This window comes from Rattus rattus, chromosome 1, assembly GCF_011064425.1.
Source record: "Rattus rattus isolate New Zealand chromosome 1, Rrattus_CSIRO_v1, whole genome shotgun sequence".
Lineage (NCBI taxonomy): Eukaryota > Metazoa > Chordata > Mammalia > Rodentia > Muridae > Rattus > Rattus rattus.
This window is the reverse complement of record NC_046154.1, coordinates 102,464,558-102,486,529: the sequence shown is the minus strand read 5'-3', so window position 1 is coordinate 102,486,529 and position 21,972 is coordinate 102,464,558. Positions and strand designations below refer to the sequence as shown.

General features: G+C 40.8%; 1 protein-coding gene across 1 annotated transcript; it reads right to left on the bottom strand.

Moving 5' to 3' along the window:
* Nucleotides 1-17,639: 17,639 nt before the first annotated feature.
* LOC116888789 (E3 ubiquitin-protein ligase Topors-like) lies at nt 17,640-20,188 on the bottom strand. Its single transcript, XM_032890072.1, has one exon. The coding sequence runs from the start codon at nt 19,933-19,935 to the stop codon at nt 17,941-17,943; it is 1,995 nt and encodes a 664-aa protein (XP_032745963.1). The 5' UTR covers nt 19,936-20,188; the 3' UTR covers nt 17,640-17,940.
* Nucleotides 20,189-21,972: the final 1,784 nt, after the last annotated feature.

Here is a 21,972-nt window from a genome sequence, read left to right as displayed (position 1 = left end):
GTCTTATTTAGAAGTTTGGATATTCTTACATTGCTGATGGGAATCAATTTGGCTAACAGTCATTCAGGATGAGTCTTCCTACTAAGAGAGACTGTTAACCTCAGAGGGCATAGTTGAGACTATGTAAACCACATGGACATTGGCTTCAGACAGAGATTGGTTAGAATCCTAGCTCTACAATTTGTTCAGTTTCTTAGTTCTTCGTAAATTGCATACAGTCACTCAAGTATTAATCATGTTTCTCTAGAGGAAGGGAACTAACACACAAACACACACACACACACACATACACACACACACACACACACACACACACACACACACACACACACACACACACACACACACACACACACCACAGAGGGAATTTGTTAGATTGTAGGATGTGGGTGTCTGTGTCTGTGTGTTGGAAAGGCCCACAGTAGCTGCTCATCCCATGAGGCTGATGACCCGGAGGGCTCTTAAAGAGCCACTTGTTTTCAGCCCACACTGGAAGGCCAAAGAATCTGAGTTCTGATGCCAGTGGAAGATTGCAGCAACAACAGTAACAGCAATCTAGATTCACTCACCAGCAAGAACCAGAGGCAGGCAGGCAAAACTATCCCAAATTTCTCTAGGACCTCTATCTAGGTCTCCACCAGAAGATGCTGCTCACTTTGGAAGACAATATTCTCCTCTTGGTTAATCTTTCCTGGCAGTAACCTCACGTACTAGCTCCGAGTCCTGTAGTCCTGTCTCTTTGTTGATTCCAGAGTCAAAAAAAAAAAGTCTAACAACCAAGAACAAACATGAAAAGTAAGTTTCTGTCTCTGATTTATAAAAAAGCAGGAAAGTCCATCCTCATCACAACTGAGGACTAAATGAAGCCATGGTCTTAAGATGCTTGGCCTATTTCCAGACATGCGACTATTATCTTACACAGTTGGTATATTTGTATATAGGACGATACTGGGTACTATGGAACATAGATTCTTTGGTGTGATTTCTTCTGGCTTGCAAGCGTACTTGGAGTTTAAACTAATCTTTTAATAATAAGAAGAAGGAGAGAGTCTTGAAGGAGAGAGTCATTTGTCAGTGATATTGACCCAATGAAACCAGCAAGGTATAACAGGCATCATTCTGAAATGACGAATGAAGCTCTGTCATCTAAATGAGGAGACAGGCATGGGGTCACTGGATCTTGTGGGTCTGTGCTGACAGGTAACTAACCAGGCACTGCACTCTCAATACATAGGACCCACTAAGTAAATAGAAGGCTTATTGCTCCTTCTGCTAACCTAGTCTTGGCCCTGGAAGCTTCTAGCCTCCGTACAATTTAATCTAGGCCTAGAATGTTTCCAGCCTTTGAGACTTACTGTTGAATAAGCTCACTCTTTCTTGTTCTTGCTGAGCTGGGGCTGGCTGGTTCAACTCAGCTGTTTTGGGCTCAAACTCTTCTCTCAGCTGAATGATTCAGTCTGACTTCTCTCTCTTTCTTGGCCGCTCATGAATTTTGTGCGTGATCTCAAACTAATGCTAGCCATCTGTTCTAATTTTCCAGCTCTTTCTCCTTGTCTGGCTCTTTCTGTCTTTTCCTGTGTCTGGCTTGTTCTCTCTTCAACCTGTCTCTGTAAAACTCCCCTAGTAAAATTGCCTTCTTCCTCTCCTTCTCTGTACCGCGCTCTCTTAAGTAGATTCCCTTTCCTCTGTGCTCTCCTTTGAGTTGGATATATCCTATTCTGTCAAATCTTTCTCTGATTCATCACTTTGCTGCCACTCAATTTGACATTACTTTCAAATGTGGCTGCTTCCTTCTACAAACTAACTTTACCTCATTGTTTGGGAGTAGAGGTGTGCGTGCCCTAAGAGCGTGTCCATATTGTAGTCAGAGGGATTAAAAGTGTGTGCCAAGGGCTGAGCCACACCACAACGAGAAACAGCCTCTTTTTTTTTTTTTTTTTTTTTTTTTTTTTTTTTTTTTTAGTAAATAACTCAAGCTCAGTGTTCACAGTGTCATCCTGCAATAGCTTAGTCAGACAGATGCTTGAGCTATTGCTTCGTCCTCGGAGCCAAGGTAAAAAATGACTCAAGCATCAAGATCACAGGCCACATAGCTCCTTGGGAAACAAGACAAGAATATAGTAGGTAAATGTCAACATTTCAGCAGGTACACAGTGCTTTCTTTCATTATGTGCATTTCTCATTCTTTAGAATTATATAGGAGTAATGTTTGTATCCACCTTGGAAGGTTCAAAATTTGTATTTAAGTTTAATCATGAGTGTACAGTTATTACCCTTTTAGCAGTTGGCCTTATCTTTAAATCAGTGTTGTTGTTGTTCTTTTCATAATTTGTTGTGAAATAAATACTTTCTTACTGAGAAAAACTTAACAAAATGCAATGCAAAGGAAGTATACGCAAGGTGCGTGGCTAGATTATTCACCGCCACTAAATAATATTTATGTCTGGAAATTGAAGTTCTGTGTTGAAAAAGAACACAGAACTTGTCACATGCCAATAAAGCACAAATGACTTAATTTCTAGACCTCATATAAAGTAGAAGACTGTCACCTGCTGTAACTATTACAGAGACTGTGGGGAAAGCACACCCTTCAGTGTGGCTTCCCCTCCTCCCACTCTGTCTTCTGACTTATTTGTCTACATTAACAGGAGATAGATAAATATTCCATCTTAGTTTTTGTGATAGCCGTTTCTCTCTCACTCTGTCTTTCCATCCCTTCCTCTCTCCACTCTGTCATCCTTCCCAACTCTGTCCACTCTGTCTCTCCTCCTTCTTTACCCACCCTCTCCCTTTCAACCTCTCCTAGACTATGAGCTCCAGTGAGCTTCCTAGTTACCCAGTTACCCCCAGGTGTGAGAGTGGATCCTGGGCACCACTGCCTGCTAGGATTGCAGGTCTCAGAGGGAGCAAGAGCAACAGTAACAGCAACGACCCCACAATCGCCATCAGAAGTGACTGTGTTCTAGGTTTGCAAGTACCATCTTGTTACATTTCCAGATTTAGAAACTTCCCATGGTTTCTACATTTCTTTTTTTAAATTTTGTTTTTCTTGAATATTTTATGTATTTACATTTCAAATGTTATCCCCCTTTCCCCCTCTCCCATTCCCCCTCCCCCTGGTTCTATGAGGGTACTCCCACCTCAACAGTTTCTACATTTCAATCTGTGTATTATGTCATTTCCTTTCTCAAATTCTTCAAGTGCTTTTGAGACAAATATCTTCTGTCATTTCTCTTTTCCTGACTGAATGTCCTGATTGAATCAAGGTCCTATCAAGTCTATGTGAGTGCTGGAGAGGCCAAAACAACAGCCACTCTGGAATTGGTTGTTTTCCCTTATCTATATTAATATCTATCTATATCTGTATATCTAAATATCTCTATTATCTACATCTCTATATGTATATCTATATCATCTATCTATATATCTATACTTATGTCTATATCTATGAATGTTTTGGCTTTACATGTATATCTGTGTCTAAGTATGTGCATGTATATGTGGGTGCCTATAGAGGCCACAAGATGGTGTTGGATTCCCTGAAGCTCTAGTTACAGGTGCTTATGAGCCACTGGGCTCTAGAAATCAAATTTGAATCCCATTCAAGAGCAGCAAGTGCACTTGTGTGCTGAGGATTTCCCCATTCCCCTACCTATGCATCTCACAATCTGTAACATTTCTCTACTTTGAAAGTAATAGCAAACACAGAATGAACGCCACCTCTGTGCTAACTCAGTTCCTACATAGCTCAGTCTGTTGGATATCTGATGTCTCCTACCATGCATTAACTTCCATTGCTGATGCATGTGTCTTAGACATGGGCAGTGGTGGAAAACATTGCATGTTGCATGTGCTTGACTCTGCCCTTCATTATCTATATATATGAGGCCCTAATATTACTTGTGATACTAGAAATCAGAATCTATCATCATAATATTTCTTTAATCCCTAAGTTCCCATATTAGTTAGAGTACAAACTAGGCCAACATACTGACAGCAAGAAACAAAACCCAGCACTTAAGCATGGTAGAAGTTAATCTCCATTGTTGTTTCCTAGAGGAGCCCATGGGTAATGTTGATGGCTTTGCTCTACCCAGGGTGATGGACTGGATCTACTATGTTCAAAACAGAGCTTCTATCTCTTTAGCCAAGAATATTCTTTGTCACAATTTCCTAGACACATAAAAGGATAGAGAAGATTGAGGACAATGGAACCTTGCTTGGGGAGACAGCTGGGAGCTACTATACGAGTAACTTCTACATGCATTCCATTAGCGATTAACTGATTCACATGACCTCAACTATTGCAACGGACAGTTGGAATTTTGAGCATAGACAGACTAGCAAATGCTCCTTAAGATTGTTGTTTTGGTATGTAGCTCTGTATTATGGTTTGAACAAGGGCTCTCTAAGAGTCCAGTGGAAATGGTATTCTATCTGTTCTCTGCTTAGTAAGCTACTGTCCCAAACCTCTGCTTGTAAAGCTGTATTTCTGTAATATCACCTCTACCCTAACCTGCACCTTTGCTTAAAATGTACAGAGTGACTAGTTAGGCTAGTGACACTTCCAACAATTCTTAATGAAATATGTCGGCAGTCTGTGCCACAGATTCTTTCATTGTCCGTGGGGCTAGGATGGTCTCATGGGGGGGGAATAGTATTTTTCCTGTTTTCTCTTTTAAGTGAGTAGAGTGGGAAGTCTTCCCATTTCAGACAAAAATAGACTCTGCTAAAAAAAATTACCTGTTGTGAATTAACTACCTCTGATATCTTCAACTTTATCACCAACAGACTGAATATAGGCATTATTATTCATAGATTACATAAAAAACAATTAGGGCTCAGAGATATAGGGTAGCCTGCCCAAGGTCACACAGCCAATAAACCAGTAAGTAATTAGATACAAATTTGAATACAAGTCTGCCTGCCTCCAAAGATGTTCCTCTTTTTATTATTATATCCCACATTCATTACAAGTGCTGGTACCTTAAGATAAAAAATGAACTCTATGTAATACAAACCGTTTTAATAGAGAAGTTCCCAAAAAACAGGACATTACCAGGGTGGCACTGTCACCATAGTTTATACTTACCATGAACTTTTCCCAATAAACATTTCATTTAAATTTAATAAAGCAGTTAATAAAGCCATAAAGGTTAATTAGTAGTTAAGGAAAAAATATGACTTCACTTTGGTGAACATGTGAAAAATGAATCAACTTCATTTCAGTTAACCTAGGATTATACAGGCAATAAAGCATGATTATAGATTTAACATGTTAATTCCCAGAGGATTTAAGAGCAGTGCTGTGAAATACATGACCAATTGCTGACCCATCTGACAAGCCCAAAGACAGCACTAACTAAGATTAAATCACTGGGCTCACATGTGGATGCAATATATCTCTCAAGATGAGAGGGTGTAAGTTTTCATCATGGAGACGGTCCAATTGCCTGGTTATGGGATGAGGCATGGTGAAGGGAACAGAGGAGGACACAATCTGAGAAGCAGATCTGACACCTTCCTTCGGAAGATGTCTTTAAGGAAAATAACCTTTAACTTACTTTCATGAATTTAAGGTCCTCTCCCATGTATTATTGCTGTCTGTGACAATTCAGGATTTACCTGTAGCTTGTAGCAGATAGCTAAGAATTCACAACCATTAAGACAGTCTGTTCTTTCCAAATCAGATTGCCAGCATACTTGGTTTTTCATTGCCCTCTTGTAATTTAACATCTCTGTAGGTTCCTCCAGTGTGACCTTAATTAGAATACAAAATAACAGTCTTTTAAAATCATGAAATGTATTGCCCCATCGCTGGAAAATAAAGGGAACTTGATCATGTCGATATTAAGGGGTGTGGAAACTGTACTTGGGAGGACCTGATTCAGTCATTGCATTTGTAAACAAAGGTTATGCTATACAATCAGCCCATTTAACTGATACATCACCTTTCACTGTTTCCAACTATAAGTACAAAGGAGACTAGTTATACCAGACAGTATATCCCCAAACGCCCAAACCATCATCTGCCCCCTTGATGGAAACATGTTGCTGATGCCTGATCAAGAATGCTTTGTGAATTCTGACTTAACTGCAACATGTTCTTTTCAAGGATCCTTTATTTTCTACTCATGCAATCTCTTTTCTGTTGCAGTTTTCTAAATTCTCAGAGCCAATGAATGGTCTCACTACTTCCAAAGCATAGTGATAATTATCTACGGGAGCATGCGCTCTAACACACAAGAGGACCTCAAGTGCAAGACCATATTGCTGTTGTGCCAGTGTTTTGCTACTGTTTTACACTGGAAACAGTAGAGTGTGTTGGCAAAGACCACTGCCACTGCTCTAGTTATTTGGAGTCAGAGCTCAGCTCTGCTGTTATTATACACATGAGCTCAGGCAAATCCCTTAAGTTCTCTGTGCCTCAGTTCCTTTATCTGTAAAACAGGGATCATGCCAACAATAACTTATAGTGTAGGATTTCTGGCAAAATTGAAAGAGATAGTACAAGAAAACTGTTTGGGAGATCACTTGTCAGAACAAAAGGTAAGTTCAGTATAGTCTGTTATTATTGTTGTTGTCATCATCATTGTCATCATAATCATCATCATCCCCATCACCTCCTCTTAAAAAGAGCCTAAAGGGAGGTGGGGGCACCAGAATGATCTGTAGACAAAAGTACTGTTAAGCCTAAGGACCTGAGTTTGATCTTGGAACCCATGTTGTAGAAGGAGAGAATTGATTCTTCCAAATTGTCATCTGATCTCCCCATGCATTCTGTGACACACATGCTCACACACATACACTCAGGAACTAACTAACTAACATTTAAATGCTAAGAGTTTAGATAATGTTGGAAAGAATTAATTCATTTTCCAATGGCTGATTGGAATTCATTTGTTTTTGGTAGATGTGAGATGTAATGTTGTAAGGTCTCACTGTTATTCTACTGTCCCAGTTAAGATCTGCACCCTCTTTAACTTTTTAAAATCTCAGTTCATTTAGTATTTCTACACCCTAAATTCCTACTTCACCTCCCAGAAGGGGACCAGCGTTATTTACTCTGTAAAGGTGACTTCTGTGCTCTCTTTTGCATGGAAAAATCGAACATCTCTTGCCCTTAGACATGGGAGTACCCAGTTCTTTACCCTTTGGACTCTGGGACTTACACCAGGCACCACTGATCTCAGGCCATCATCTTGTCTCATTCTCAGGCCTTTGAACTTGTGCTAAACCACACCCATGGCTTTTTTAGTCTCAACTGGGAGATGCAATAACATGAAAGTTCTCAGCCTCACCATCTAGGGAATCAATTTATCTGATAACTCTTCTTCTGTATCTTTACACAGTCTGTCATTTCTGTTTCTTTGGAAAACTCTGAACAAAACACTTCAATGTTTTAGTGACCTAGTTTTTGTTTCTAGACCAATGTTTGACTATTCACCTTGTCATTTTCTTCCTTTCTTCCCCCATACTCCTCCCCCCTTCCTTTTCCCCCTTCCTGTCCCTGCTATCTCCCTCTGGCACCTGTATCTAGCTATCCAAAGTGCCCAACCATTTTACATAGATTGGTACACCACTGAGTACTGAAATTAAGAAAGGGACTTTTTAAATAACTTGACTAAGGTTACCCAGTTAGGAACAGAGTAAGCCTTTGTATCTTGGCTGCCTGGCCCTGATATCACACTTTTAACCTTTATGCTTCCCTGACTGGCTGCCTTAGCCACTGCTTTATTGTTGTAGAGAGATACCACGAGCATGGCAACCCTTATAAAGGAAGGGATTTAATTAGGGGCTGGCTTGCAGTCAGTCCATTTTCGTCATGGCAGAGAGCATGCCACTAGAGCAGCATCTGAGAATATAATACTACACAAGCTGAAACTGGGCCTGGAATGGGCTTTTGAAACCTCAAAGCCCACTTCCAGTGACACATTTCCTCCAACAAAACCATACCTCCTAATCCTTTTCACAGAGTGCCACTCCCTGGGGACTGAGCATATGAACCCATGGACCATTGTTACTCAAACCTCAGCAATGTCAAAGTCACTGGTTCTCAATCTGTGGGCCAAGACTCCTTTGGGGCCACATATGAGATATCAGATATTTAGATTATGCTTTATAGCAGTAGCAAAATGATAGTTATAAAGTAGCAATGGAATAATTTTATGGTTGGGGGTCACCACAATATGAGGTTTCAGCATTAGGAAAAGTTGAGAACCATTGCCCCAAATGTCTTTTAAAATCCCAGTGTATCTCTCAAGCATGAGATAAAAATTTATGTATTAATGTAGGCATTCATGTATAATCCATACATGATAAGGTACATCTATTTTTTAGAGATAATGTGAAAATTATATATTCATTTTTCCTAAAAGGTACTCATTGAAGTTATTAAAAGGAATAACAAAATTCCTAAATTATCAGTTATATAGAATTTTAACCTATAATCTCATTAATTCTAATCAGTTGGTTGTCACACTATAAAAGACTTGAGTTTCAAAATTTTTAGGGCTAGAGATATAGTTTAGTTCTAAAAAAAAATACATGAAGCCCTAGGTTCAATGGCCAGTACCCCTTTAACCTTCCCCCCTCTTTTGGGCTGGAGTTTAATCTCATAAATACATAAATATTTCAGGGCAGTAATTTTCAAGGGCTTTGAAGATACTTGACATGCAGTCTTGAAAATCAGAGTCATAAAAATGTGGGCATGGTGGTACTGGAAGGATGGAGAACAGGAAAATATTTGGGATTTGCTGGTCAGCCAATCTAGCTGAATTGGTGAGATCAAGGCTCAATGAGACACCTTGTCTCCAAAACAGAATGGATAGTAATTAAGGAAGACATCAGACATCAGTATTTGGCCTCCACCAGCATGTGCATACATGTGTGCACATGTACATGCATACATATACACATGTTAACATACAACACGCACTCCAAGAAGTAGTTTTAAAGGAAATGAAATAGTTTGGACAGTATTTGTATGAGGTCTTCTATGAAGGTCTGATAGAATTCTGCACTGAACCCATCTGGACCTGGGCTCTTTTTGGTTGGGAAACTTTTAATGACTGCTTCTATTTCTTTAGGAGTTATGGGGTTGTTTAGATGGTTTATTTGTTCCTGATTTAACTTTGGTACCTGGTATCTGTCTAGAAAATTGTCCATTTCCTCCAGATCTTCCAGTTTTGTTGAATATAGGCTTTTGTAGTAGGATCTGATAATTTTTTTTTAATTTCTTCAGATTCTGTTGTTATGTCTCCGTTTTCATTTCTGAGTTTGTTAATTTGGATACACTCTCTGTGACCTCTGGTTAGTCTGGCTAAGGGTTTATCTATCCTGCTGGTTTTCTCAAAGAACCAGCTCCTGGTTTTGTTGATTCTTTGTATAGTCCTTTTCATTTCTACTTGGTTGATTTCAGCTCTGCGTTTGATTATTTAATGTCTTCTACTCCTCTTGGGTTTATTTATTTCTTTTTGTTCTAGAGCTTTTAGGTATGCTGTAAAACTGCTGACACATGCTCTCTTCTGTTTCTTTTTGCAGGCACTCATAGCTATGAGTTTTTCTCTTAGAACCGTTTTCATTGTGTCCCATAAGTTTGGGAATGTTGTATCTTCATTTTCATTAAATTCTAAGAAGTCTTTAATTTCTTTCTTTATTTCTTCCTTGACCAAGTTGTCATTGAGTAGATAATTTTTCAACTTCCTTGTATATGTGGGCTTTCTGTCATTATTGTTGTTATTGAAGACCAGTCTTAGTGCGTGGTGATCTGATAGGATGCATGGGATTATTTCTATCTTCCTGTATCTGTTGAGGCCTGTTTTGTGACTGATTATATGGTCAATTTTGGAGAAGGTTCCATGAAGTGCTAAGAAGAAGGAATATCTTTTTGTTTTATAGGATGGAATATTCTATAAATATCTGTTAAATCCATTTGGTTTATAACTTCTGTTAGTTTTTTTATATCTCTGTTTAATTTATGTTTCCATGATCTGTCCAGTGATGAGAGTGGGGTGTTGAAATCTCCTACCATTATTGTGTGAGGTACAATGTGTGCTTTGAGCTTTAGTGAGGTTTCTTTTATGAATGTAGGTGCCCTTGTATTTGGGGCATAGATATTTAGGATTGAGTTCATCTTGGTGGATTTTTTTCATTTGATGAATATGAAGTGTCCTTCCCTATTTTTTTTAAATGACTTTTGGTTGGAAGTCAATTTTATTTGATATTAGAATGGCAACTCCAAATAAACATTCTGATTTGGGTGAGGCCTCAGACACTGACTTTTTATTAAGCAGCAAATCTCATTGTGAAAGCACACAGGATTCCATATGTAAGTTAAAAGTACAAAAAGGAGTAATTTTTTTTTTTACTTTTAAGAGCTTGACAACTAAAAAAAAAATCACATAATTGTTCAAAGAAAAGATGGATTCTAGAAAGTATATGCTTTCAAAATAAGAATGGATCAGGGAACTTATGAAGACACAAATTCAACATAAAAATAATAATGACCTTCCGGAATGAGACGCTGTACTTGATTGCCTTCCAGGTGAACAATTCTATCTTTGGAGTTCAGCTGCATCCACTTGCAAAATACCATCCCACAATACCATGGGCTTGTTGACTTCTGACATTCATTCGTAGAAAGATGACCTGAGAGGGTCACATGATTCTCCTCAGAGTATTTAGGCAGCTGTCTTTTGCTACTTTGTGGGTTCTTCTTTCTTCCATCTTTCCCCACCCCTTTTCTTCCATCCTTTCAACTCCCTAACACTAGATAGGAGAGAAAAGGTGATAGAAAGGAAAGAGAGTGACGTTATTGTTAGACTTCTTCCTGCTGACTAGGGACCTCAAGTTCCTCAGGCAAGTTTGTTCTTTGCTGTCAGGATATCTAATTTCCTCTTCATCTTGTTTCTCTTTGTGCATGATTGCATCACAAACTACAAGCAACAACCAACAATAACCAACCTATATTTCACCACATCTTTCAGGGCCTAGCATTTTTAATCCACAGAATTCTAAATGTCACACAATCTTAGAAAATATCTGCAGCGGGAAAAATCATACCTCTGCTAGAGCACGAGGCAAATCATAGTCAACTGCTGTAGACAAGGTGAAGTAATGCCATATCCCACACCTGAGATTAAAACAAAAACATATTCTTTAAAAGGTTCTGTGTTTTTTTTAATTCCAAAATCGTCACTACATGGCACTGCATTTCACCCATGTATATTTTTCTGCCTTAATTGCAGGTGACTTCAGTGAGAAACTAGAATTTAGAAGCCAGGTAAAATGAGGGAGATAGTCTTCATCTATGTGGTTAGAGAAAAGTCATCATCCTAGTTGGTTAAAAATTTTCCAGTATGTTTTTTTTGGAGAGGGAGGACACCTATACTCTTATAAGTAATATCTTATATTCTGTAAGCCCAGTTAAACTCATCGGTTCCTTCGAGTGAATTTTGGTAGAACAAGTACATTTGTTTGTTGTTGGGACCATGGACAATGAATGGAAGCTGCTTCCACATCCTTATGGGAAGGAATTTTATCAACATGGAATAAGAAAAGCTGTCTGGAGTGGGTGAAAAGTCATAGTAGAAACTGGGAAAACATTACAAGGTTGAGCCAAAGGGCGGCCCATTGGTGTGTTGCATTTGCAGCAACTCAGGCTACAGACTGTCCTAATATGCAGACTCTGTATTTAGGTACTTCATTTTTTTTGAGTTCCCGACAAATAGCAATTGTGTGTGTGTGTGTGTGTGTGTGTGTGTGTGTGTGTGTGTGTCTGTGTATTATATTATCTATAGCCTTTATAGTTCAAAATATGACACATAATATTTAATATATATGTATATATATTGTTTTAAAGCTTAATGGAAAACATTTCAACCCCCTAAGTTACTAAAATTATTAATACTGCCTGTATTACAATAGTCTATAAGTCTAATTTGTAAGTATAATTTTAAATTTATTTACACTAAAATTCTGACCCCACCTCTCTCTCTGCTTGCAGAGTTCCTTCCCCCCACCTCTCTCCCCTCCTCCTCCTCTCTCCTCCCCACCGTCCTCCCCCTTGACTCTGAGATGGCAGCATCCCCCTGGGAATCCCCCCGCCCTGATGTATCTAACCTCTGTAAGGCTGGGTGCATCCTCTCCCACTAAGGACAGACAAGGCAGCCTTCTGCTACATGTGTGCTAGAGGCCTTGGATCAGCCCGGGTATGCTCTTTGGCTGGTGGCTCAGTCTCTCTGGGAACTCCCAGGCATCCGGGTAAGTTGACACTGTTAGTCTTCCTATGAGGTTCTCATCTCCTTGAGTGCCTTCAGTCCTTTCCTTAACTCTTTCATAGGGGCCCCCAAACTCCATTCAATGTCTGTGTCTGTCTCAGTCCCCTCCTGGCTAGAACCTCTCAGTGGGGTTCTATCCTAGGTTCCTGTCTCCAACCACAGTAATAGGGTGAGGGATTAGTGTCCATGGGATGGGTCTGAGAATGGGACAATCACTGCTCTGCCGTTCCCCAGCCTCTGCTCCATCTTTATTCCTGTATTTCTTTTAGACAGGACAAATTTTGGGTCAGATGTTTATAGGTGGGTTGGTGTCCCCATCCCTCCTCTGCAGGTCCCGTCTGGCTACTGGAGGTGGTCTCTTCAGGTTCCACATCCCCACCGTTGGGCATTTCAGCTCAAATCACCTGCAAATTGATTCCTGGGCTCTCCCTCATTATCAGTCACATTTTTGTTTGTTTTTGTTTGTTTGTTTGTTTAAAAGAAAAATAACATAGGGTATAGTTTAATTTAAGAACTATTACAAATCATGTAGAAGACCCTTGTTTCAATACTGAAAAACAATAACAATTTAAAAATCCCTCATTAGGATTTTAATTGGAGTAATATTGATTTCATAGTGAATTATGTTAGTCTTCTGCAGAAAACATGCTGTACAACTCCCTTTATTTTACTTTATTTTATTTTTAATATTTTGTTGCTTATTTTGTTTATTTACATTTCAAACTTTATCCCCCTTCCTGGTTTCCCCTCCGAAAGCCCTCCTTCCTCCCCTTCTCTCCCCTACCTCCACGGGGTGCTCCCCTAACTACCCACTCCCGCCCCACCACCCTAGCATTCCCCTACACTGGGGCATCAAGCCTTCACAGGACCAAGGGCTTCCCCTCCCATTGATGCCATACAAGGCCATCCTCTGCTACATCGGTTCCTCCATGTGTACTCTTTGGTTGTTGGGAGGTCTGGGGGGGGTCTGGTTAATTGATATTGTTGTTCTTCCTATAGGGTTGCAGTCCCCTTCAGCTCCTTCAGTCCTTACCCTAACTTCTCCATTGGGGTCCTCATGCTCAGTCTAATGGTTGGCTCCAAGCATCCACATCTGTATCAGTAAGGCTCTGGTAGAGCCTCTCAGGAGACATCTATATCGGGCTCCTGTCAGCAAGCATTTCTTGGCACCAGTGTGTGTGTCTCGATTTGGTGGCTGCATATGGGATGGATCCCCAGGTGGGGCAGTCTCTGGGTGGCCTTTCCTTCAGTTCCTGCTCTACTCTTTGTCCTTTTGACAGGAGGAATTCTGGATTAATATTAATATTTTTGAGGTGGGTAGGAGGCCCCATTCCTCAACTGGAGGCCATGCCTATCCACTGGATATGATCTCTACAGGTTCTATCTACCCTTTTGGGGTATTTCTTAAATACACAGTATTTCTAGGAGCTCAGTTGTGTGTGTGTGTGTGTGTGTGTGTGTGTGTGTGTGTGTTTATAACATAAAAAGTCAAAAATGTATAGAACTAAAATCTTAAAAGAGATTCTTACAGATTGCTGTTCAGTCCAAATTCTACGACAGGCCACTGAACAGGTTACTATCTACCTGGATCCAGTAATGCAGCAAAGAAGGCAAAATGATGATAAAACATAAATCTAGTCAAGAACACCGCATGGAGAAGGACAGGATGTATTCAGAATTCAAGTCTGTGGCATGGTTTACAGAACAATCATTGTTCCAAAAGTTCTCTGCTCCTCAGTTCCAAAGTGATTGAATCAGTTTCATTTAGCTGATCATTAACTGAAAACTAAATCGCAGAGCACTTACTTATCCAAGACCATACAGTTCAATAACCCCACAGCAATAAACTATAAATAAGTCCTACATGGAAGACCCTGGATTAGGTACTGTGAGAGAGAGAGGCATTTGTCTAAAGCAGGATGTTTGTAGTGTATTCTATTGGCAAAAAGCAGTCCATGCAGATGTAAGATTTTATATATATATATATATATATATATATATATATATATATGTATATATATATATGGTATAATATAAAATATATATATGCAATAGGGTACTGATGGGAAACTACGAAGAAAATTACTTGAACAAAATTATATATTAGAATTTTAGTAGTATATATAATATATAGTAATGTGACAAATAATATAATATATAATCATATAATATGTAATAAAATCACATATTAGAATTTCTGGAGAAAGGGAACCCAGTCTCAGAGAAAACAGTTGAGAGCTTACTCTACTTGCTCTCAGGCTTTTCTCATGCAGTGAGAATTAATCCATACACAATAGCTAAAATATGTGGACCAAAAGACAAAAAGTATTCAATGTCTTTTATTTTCTATATTAGCACCTGCCGATGGCTCCAGGATCTTCAACAGCTCATTTCTGATTACCTGCTTTTTACTAGAAAGCTGACCTCTGCCTCAAGGAGCAACTGCAGCAAGAGCATTGTTGAGTCAAGGACAGGGAGAAAAACATCTTTGAACCCAGGAGGCTTCAGCTGACCCACAGAGTCACAGAAGATGCTGTGTGAACTGAAGCATGTGAATTGAAAGCCAGTCACCTCCTTCCTTTCGGCTAACACAGAAGAAGCCATTAGCATTGAAAGGACAATGGAGAGTGGACTTTGGAGTGAGGAATTGGTTTTTATCCTTACAAATAAACAGAAGTGACCCCTTAGAACCTTCACGTCCACGGTTATGCCAGCATTCTGGATTATGAATGAAAATGTGTTCTCAGCAGTAGAGAAGACCAGGCGTTAAGGGTCCTAACTATGTCTAGGTTAGATATGAAAAACTCAGTCAACCATAATAAGCTATAAAAATACCAAATGTGTGCAGTTAGACCTGCACTTCTGTCTCAGCTCTGCTGTTCGTGATGATATTACCTCTCTGAAACTCATTTTCTCTCATTGAAAACACAAGCATAATTAAAGCCACCTTACGTATGATCAAGTAAAATAACAGTTTTTGTGGTATGTGTTTGCTATGAATTACAACCCATGAATGAGTGAAAACAATGTGACCACAAGAAAAGTAAGTCGTGTCGACTATAATGTAAGGTCATTGATCCTGGAGTTGGGCCCCTGGGGCTGCAGGTTACACTGCAAAGGTAATGCTGAGTCGCTTTCTTCATCAGTCAGATGCACACTGAAGCAAGCCTCATAAACAAGTGCGTTTGTGATGAAATTGAGTTAAGGAGAGGAAAGTGAGCAGAGAAATACACAAGTCTATGGAGAGGGTCTGGGAAGCAGGGCTTGGTCTTATTTTCACTTGGTCCATCTTCCTGTCTAACAAGTATGTTTGTTTTTATTTTAATGCTTTGCTCTGTTTATTTGAGTCAATGCATTGCCTCTCTGCATCCCTTATGTTTTTTCTGTCTATCTGTCTGTCTATGTCTATATGTCTCTCTTCCTCCCTTTTTCTCTCTCCCTCCTTTTCTCCCTCTCCTTCCCCTCCCTCTCTGTACCTACACATGCTCATAGTACATTCTCTCCAAATAATCAGAGAAGCCTTGTTCCTTAGAGAGCATTCATTCATCTGCCCAAAGACGAGATATCAGCTTGTCCAAGCTAGAAAACCACGTTGCAGGCTCATGAGCATACCTTTTGCCAAATAGACACTGAAGTGGACTACAGTTAGGTAGGGGTGTTCTGAACCACTGTAATTGATTCCCTGTTCCCAGTTTCAGTACCTTGTGTATGCTCCTGATAGCAATGACTGGTCAGCTCATGGTTAATAAGAGACTGCTCACCTAGCTTAGTGGAAGTGTGCATTTATAGGGAAAAAAAAAACCCTGGAATTACAGTGATGATCATAAATGAATATACATTAGGATAAAATGTCTCTTGTGCACATTTTCTAAGATTTCTGTTAAAAACAAAACTTTCCATATTTGCATTTGGAATGTTGTATTATCTCTAGGAGTTTAGTGAGGAACCAGCAGCACTGGAGTCAGAAATAGGATTTCACTCCTTTTACAGTTTGACATCAGCCTTTCTTCTCACCGGGTCTCTCAGGATCTCCAAAGACATGACATGGACGTTCTAGAGACTTTCATTTGCTTCTTTTTCTTAAAGTCACTTCTATTTCTTGGTAGCCCTTGCCAACAAATTCACCTGGCAAATTCCTAAATTTCCAAGCTACACAAGAGACATTCAAAACCTTCCCCACGAGGCTCCTGCTCCCTGTGCGTTCTCTCATGCCACACGCTGTGCATAACTCCATCTCAGTCCCCGTTTCAGAAGGACGCAAAGATGCACAGCACTGACTCCAAAACTCAGTGAAATTTTAGAATTAAAAAATCACTTGAAAGCTGGGAAGATGAAATCATGTTCAAAAGACCCTGCTTCCAAGACCCTCTCCTAATGACTTATTTTGCCTTGCTCTCTGCTAGCTTTCCTCCCCTTCACCTTAAACTCACATTCTTCACAAACTCATAAACATGGCTACTGGTAGTGTCCAAGCTTGCGCTCCTTTGCCGTCTGCTACCAGGGAGGAAGAACCTCTTCTCTCAGAGTAGTTTGAAAACTCTTGGGACATGCAAGAATAGCTTGATCAGCTGGACTCATCACTCCTGTGGCCAAGGGCAAAATACTTTGAATTGCTTTTATAGTAGTAGTCACCATCATTGGAGTTGGCTTCTGTGAGTAAAGAAACAGAATTACTTAAACACATCCCTTTAAAATACCTACATGTCAGGTTGTGTAGGGAAGGCTATATAAATACTAGAGTTAAATGGATTTAAGATCCCAGTGGCTAAACAGTTACTATACATATATAGACAGGTAGATGTCCTAAGACAGTAGTCCTGTCATATTTTCTAGGCATACTAGTGCCACTAGTTAGTAGATTAGTGTGAACTAATTTTACTAGTTCTAAATATAAGAGATACACACACACACACACACACACACACACACACATACACATACACACACACACATACACACACACAATGTTTAACCGTATATTTAGTATGTATAACTTTGTTAAGTAACCTATATTTCTATTATTAATATAGTCTTTGTAGTTTTGGGAAATTTGGCCAATCCATCTTCATAGTTAAACTCAAAAATATATAGAAGTAACATATTTAAAAGGAAATTAAAACTACATCCCCTTCCTTCTCTGTGTGTGTTTGGAATGGGGAGTGAGGCATGTACATGCCATGACATATATGTGAAGGTCAGAGAAGAGCTTGAAGGCACTGGTTCTACTCTGTGGTTCCCAGGGATTGATTCCAGGCAGCAAGCCCTTCTACCCACTAAGACATTATGCAAGGCCCAAGTAAGAATGTTTTGTTAGGAAATGTACTCATTTACAAAAAAGCAGATAAATATTATTTACATACATGAACAATTTAATAATGTATATTTGTGCACAAAAAGCGCTTTGAATTTAATCATCAGATAGTTTGTTCTAGTTGCAGAATGGTATGATAAATATTTTCGTGCATTTCAGATTAAATCCACACTCTCAATGAGCTTTGGTGGCTAAGTAGACTAATTTGCCTTTCGAAACCACTTAGATCTTTATGCTTCTGATGATATATATTTTAGATTCATTCTTGGCTAGAAGGTTCTGAAGTCTTGGATTCCTTTCTTTTTTAAAATTTACTTTCTGCAGGAAGTCATACATTCAGAATACAACTCATTCTTGGCTTTTATTATTGACATCCTCCAAGTCATCACTGAGCTCTGCTGTGGTTTGAGTACCCACACACTGGTATTTGGGTTTTTTGTGCCTAAGTGTTCTGATTCTCCTAACTCTACCAACTAGGTGTTTCTCCTTCATATTCTGCTTATTTGGAGCCTGACATTTCTCAGTCCGTAGGTATGAGAGACTGTCACAATGTCCTCCAGTTTGAGATTCACCTTCTCCTTTAGATGCACATTTACAACTCTTTCTATCTGTTAAACAAGCTTGGACGCGGTGGACTGGGCTCAAAGATGCCACCCTGTAGGTTGATTCATAGCCATGAGCACTTCTTTTTGACAGCCCACAGTACTTGCTTCTGTGACTTTCCCTCAGAGAGATATTACTCTGACCTCTGCTAATGGGTCTGTCACACCAGGATTTGGATCTGGGTGTCCTGGGACTGTATTGCCTTTGGGTTTTTCTACTGTGGTGTGAACCAACTTCTACACATTGGGAGGACTGGCTGCAGCTTACCGGTTTTTTTTTAGTAGAAGCCAGCATCTTATCATTTGTAATAGGGGAGTTGCTATCTTCTGAGACACAATGACAAGAATGATCCCTGTCTCTGAATTTGCTGTTTATCAAGGGTCTTTCTCTGGGAAATCTTTGAAAAGCCTTTAGTGCAGCTTCTTCAAGCTTCTTTTTCTCTGCTTCTTTTCTCTGATCATGTACCTGTTGGCCAGGATTCAAAACATTTGTTTCCCTTATATTGTACTTTTTGGGGGGTGCCCGATTAGAATCCACCAGTGCTCTAAAGGTGTGTGGACTTGTTTCAGGCCTCTTTAGATCCTGGACATGGCCATGAAGCAGCTTTGTGCTTTCTGACTTTTTCTCTTGATTATCATTTCTGTAACACTCTGTGTGTGACCTGCTTTCCCCGAGATTAGCCCAATTCAGTGAATTTGTAGTACAAACCACGTCTTTGAAATCATCTGATCCCCACTCATCTTTGGTCCAGACAGGGCGTTCGTTTGCCGTGTTCTGATGGGTTGTTGAGATTTGGGAGTTTTTTGAGGAATGGCCCTTTGGAAAGTGTTTCAAGCCAGAGTCAGAGCTTTGCCCTGTCTTACTCCAGCTCCCCTTGGACTGTTTTATGCCTTGTTGAGATTTCATGAAGGAGAGATCCTCTGGTGGAGACAAGGCTGGAGCTGAAACAGTGTTCTTCTTTTTCACCCATGTTGAAACAGGACACTGATAGATGGCGTTGCAGTCATAGGTCTCCATGTTGTAAGATGAATAAACAAAACTGATAAACTCATGTAGAAAATGCCGAGTGTATTGGAGGAGATAAGGCTCCAGTAGGTGAGTGAAAGATTCACTGTCCAAGTTAAATTTTGTCATGTGATGGAGAATGGCAGTCAGAATATTCTTTACTGTGTAGCCATAGTCTCCACAGACAGCTGTGAGTTCCCGTTTCAGCCAGGGAATCAGCCGGTGCAGGCTGCTGGGATTTCTCTTAAAATATTGAGCTGAAAAGTGTCTTTTCAGTCCAGAGCCCTGGACATATTTTACCCAGACTCCAGAATAGTACAGAGCTCTTCTAAACTTCACAACTACATGGTCTCTAAAATGGCTCAAGGACAGTGAATGTGGTGGGAGCTTCCCATGGTCTCCAAACTTTCTCAGTAGTTCTTGGATAGTCAGCTCTCTCAGTGGTCTGGTCTTCTTTGATGTCTGGCTGAGATTTTGTATTTGAGAGAAGTCCACAGAACTTTCCTCCTCTGAAGTGAGAAACGTGAAGTCTTCCTTGTTAGCGGTCTCGAACTCATTAGAGCAACACTGAGAAAGAAAACGTTGCATGATGGGAGAGAGTGTGGATTTCTTACTTAATCTTGAGTATGAAGAGCCATCACCTCTCTTCCTGGAAGAGAAATTCCAGTCAGACTCACTCTGACTACATTCCAGACAGCTGGGGCACTCACACTTAGATGAAAGCTCTGTGGCCATTGCTTTAACAGATCATATTTTATGAGTCCTTTGTGAGAAAAAAAATAGCTTCAAATCATTTCCTCATCTTGTATGAAAAATATCTGTTAAAAATACTCAATGCATACTCATATAATATGCTCACTCTGGGATTAATGCTGGAACAAAGTTAGGAGACAATCTATCTCTCAGATTCTGGTACCATGCACAGGGAATCTAAAACAGTGAAGATATAGGCATGCTGGGATTGTTTCTTTCTCAAGGAAGTTCTTTTCAAGTTCTGAAAGGCAAATTCAAAGAAAAGAAAAGAAACATTAGCCCCGAAAACATATTCATACAAGTAATATTATACAGCTTGAGCAAGTTGTATTTATTTATTTAGACATCCCTCTTCCTCTCCCTCGCCCTCCCCTCCCCCACCAGTTAAAGAGAAGAGTCCTGAATTTGAAAGAGAGCAAGGAGAAGTACATGTGATGAAATAAAATGGAAATGATGTGATTATATTATAATCTCAGAAAATACTTTAAAAAAAAATCTTAAGCATCGCTTTTTAAGTTCCCCTGAGCCCGGGCTGCGCTCCTCTAACTGGGACTTTGAGTCGCAGTTATTTCTGGTGTTGGCATGGCTCCAAGAAGGCCCAGACTCACTCTGTGCTGCCCCACACATAGAGAAGGAGAATGAGCGAGATCGGTCTCTAAGTCCAGCCTGCCCCTGGCCTTCAAGCTGAAGCGAGGTCGGGGCAAGCCACACAAGCAGCCTTCGAAGGAGCCCAGTAAAGTGCCAACTTGAAAGAGCCCTCAGGGCCTACCAAAAGGAAGCAAGAAGAAGGGCGCAGCCAAGACGTGGAGTTAACACAACTCCAGGGAGGAAACCAAGGGGCAAACCCAAGAAACTGGAGGAGGAGGAAGAGGAGGGCATCTCCCAGGAGTCCTCGTGGGAGGAGCAGTGACTACTTGGAGTGTCTGTCGCCTGCTCCTTGGCCACAGAGGAGCAGCCTTCCCCTGCACTGGAAGCCCTGCTCCTAGGCCCCTCCCCGCTCCCATTGCACACTACCGCACCAGGCACCTCTGCGGCACCCACCGGAACAGGGTTTGGCTCAGTCCCTGTGCACCCCTCCCCAACACATCTCCTCCCTCCTGACAAAGTTAACTTACCATCTAGCTACAGCCCAGCCTGCTTGCTCACCTCCCTCAGAGCCCTCACTTTTAGCTGGAGCTTTGTTTTGTGGGTCCCTTCTGTCCTGCTGTTCCTGGCTTCCCTGTGGAGGATCCTAGGAGCATTCTGTGGCCTTAAGGGGCCACAGCGCCACCTCACTCCGACAAGCCCCAATGGCTGACCGGGCAACAGCGGTGTGGTCAGTGCAGGGGATGCTTCGGTCCCAGCATGTCCCCCACCAAAGTGTCACCAGGTGGGTTTCTCAGTCCCTCCTGCCCCATCCTACCGAGAATCCTGCACCAGATTGGCTGAGCCCCTTGGTTGGGCAACAGGAAGTAGGATGATGTTGGCTCCACCCACTTTGCTGCTCTCACCTGGGAAGAGACAGATGAATGAGGTCCTAGATTGTTTCCACCTATGGCAGACGGGCAACAACATGCTCCTCCTCCACTACACTGTTCCTCCAGCAGGGCACCAAGGAGTTAGCCTTGCTCCCCTCTCCTTTTGCTCCTCCCTGCCCCCCTCAGATTCTGGTTCCATCTTTTTCTCTGTCACAAACTACCTCTGGACACTTGTGTTTGGTTTGCTTGTTTGTTTGTTTGTTGTTGTTGTTGTTGTTCAATGTTCATTCTTAGACACCCACCATTGCTGTTGCTACCTGCGCCAGATGTTCATCCTCCTGATTTTGCCTACACCCCCCCCACACACACACACACACTACACTCTAGGGGAAGCAGGGCTGGGGTGCAGCTGCAGGCTGGTTACCTACACCACACTAGGGAAGATGGGGCACCCGCCCCGTGGATGCTGCAGCAGAGTGAGTATGGGGGCCACTTTGATGGGGAAAGGATATAGGACCACCTCCCTTTGTTCTGTGGGGGAGGAGTAGCCAGTATTTGTCCC

Bases quoted from the DNA above. Each gene is read 5' to 3' on its own strand.
- LOC116888789 (XM_032890072.1), bottom strand. From the start codon at position 19,935: ATGGCCACAGAGCTTTCATCTAAGTGTGAGTGCCCCAGCTGTCTGGAA.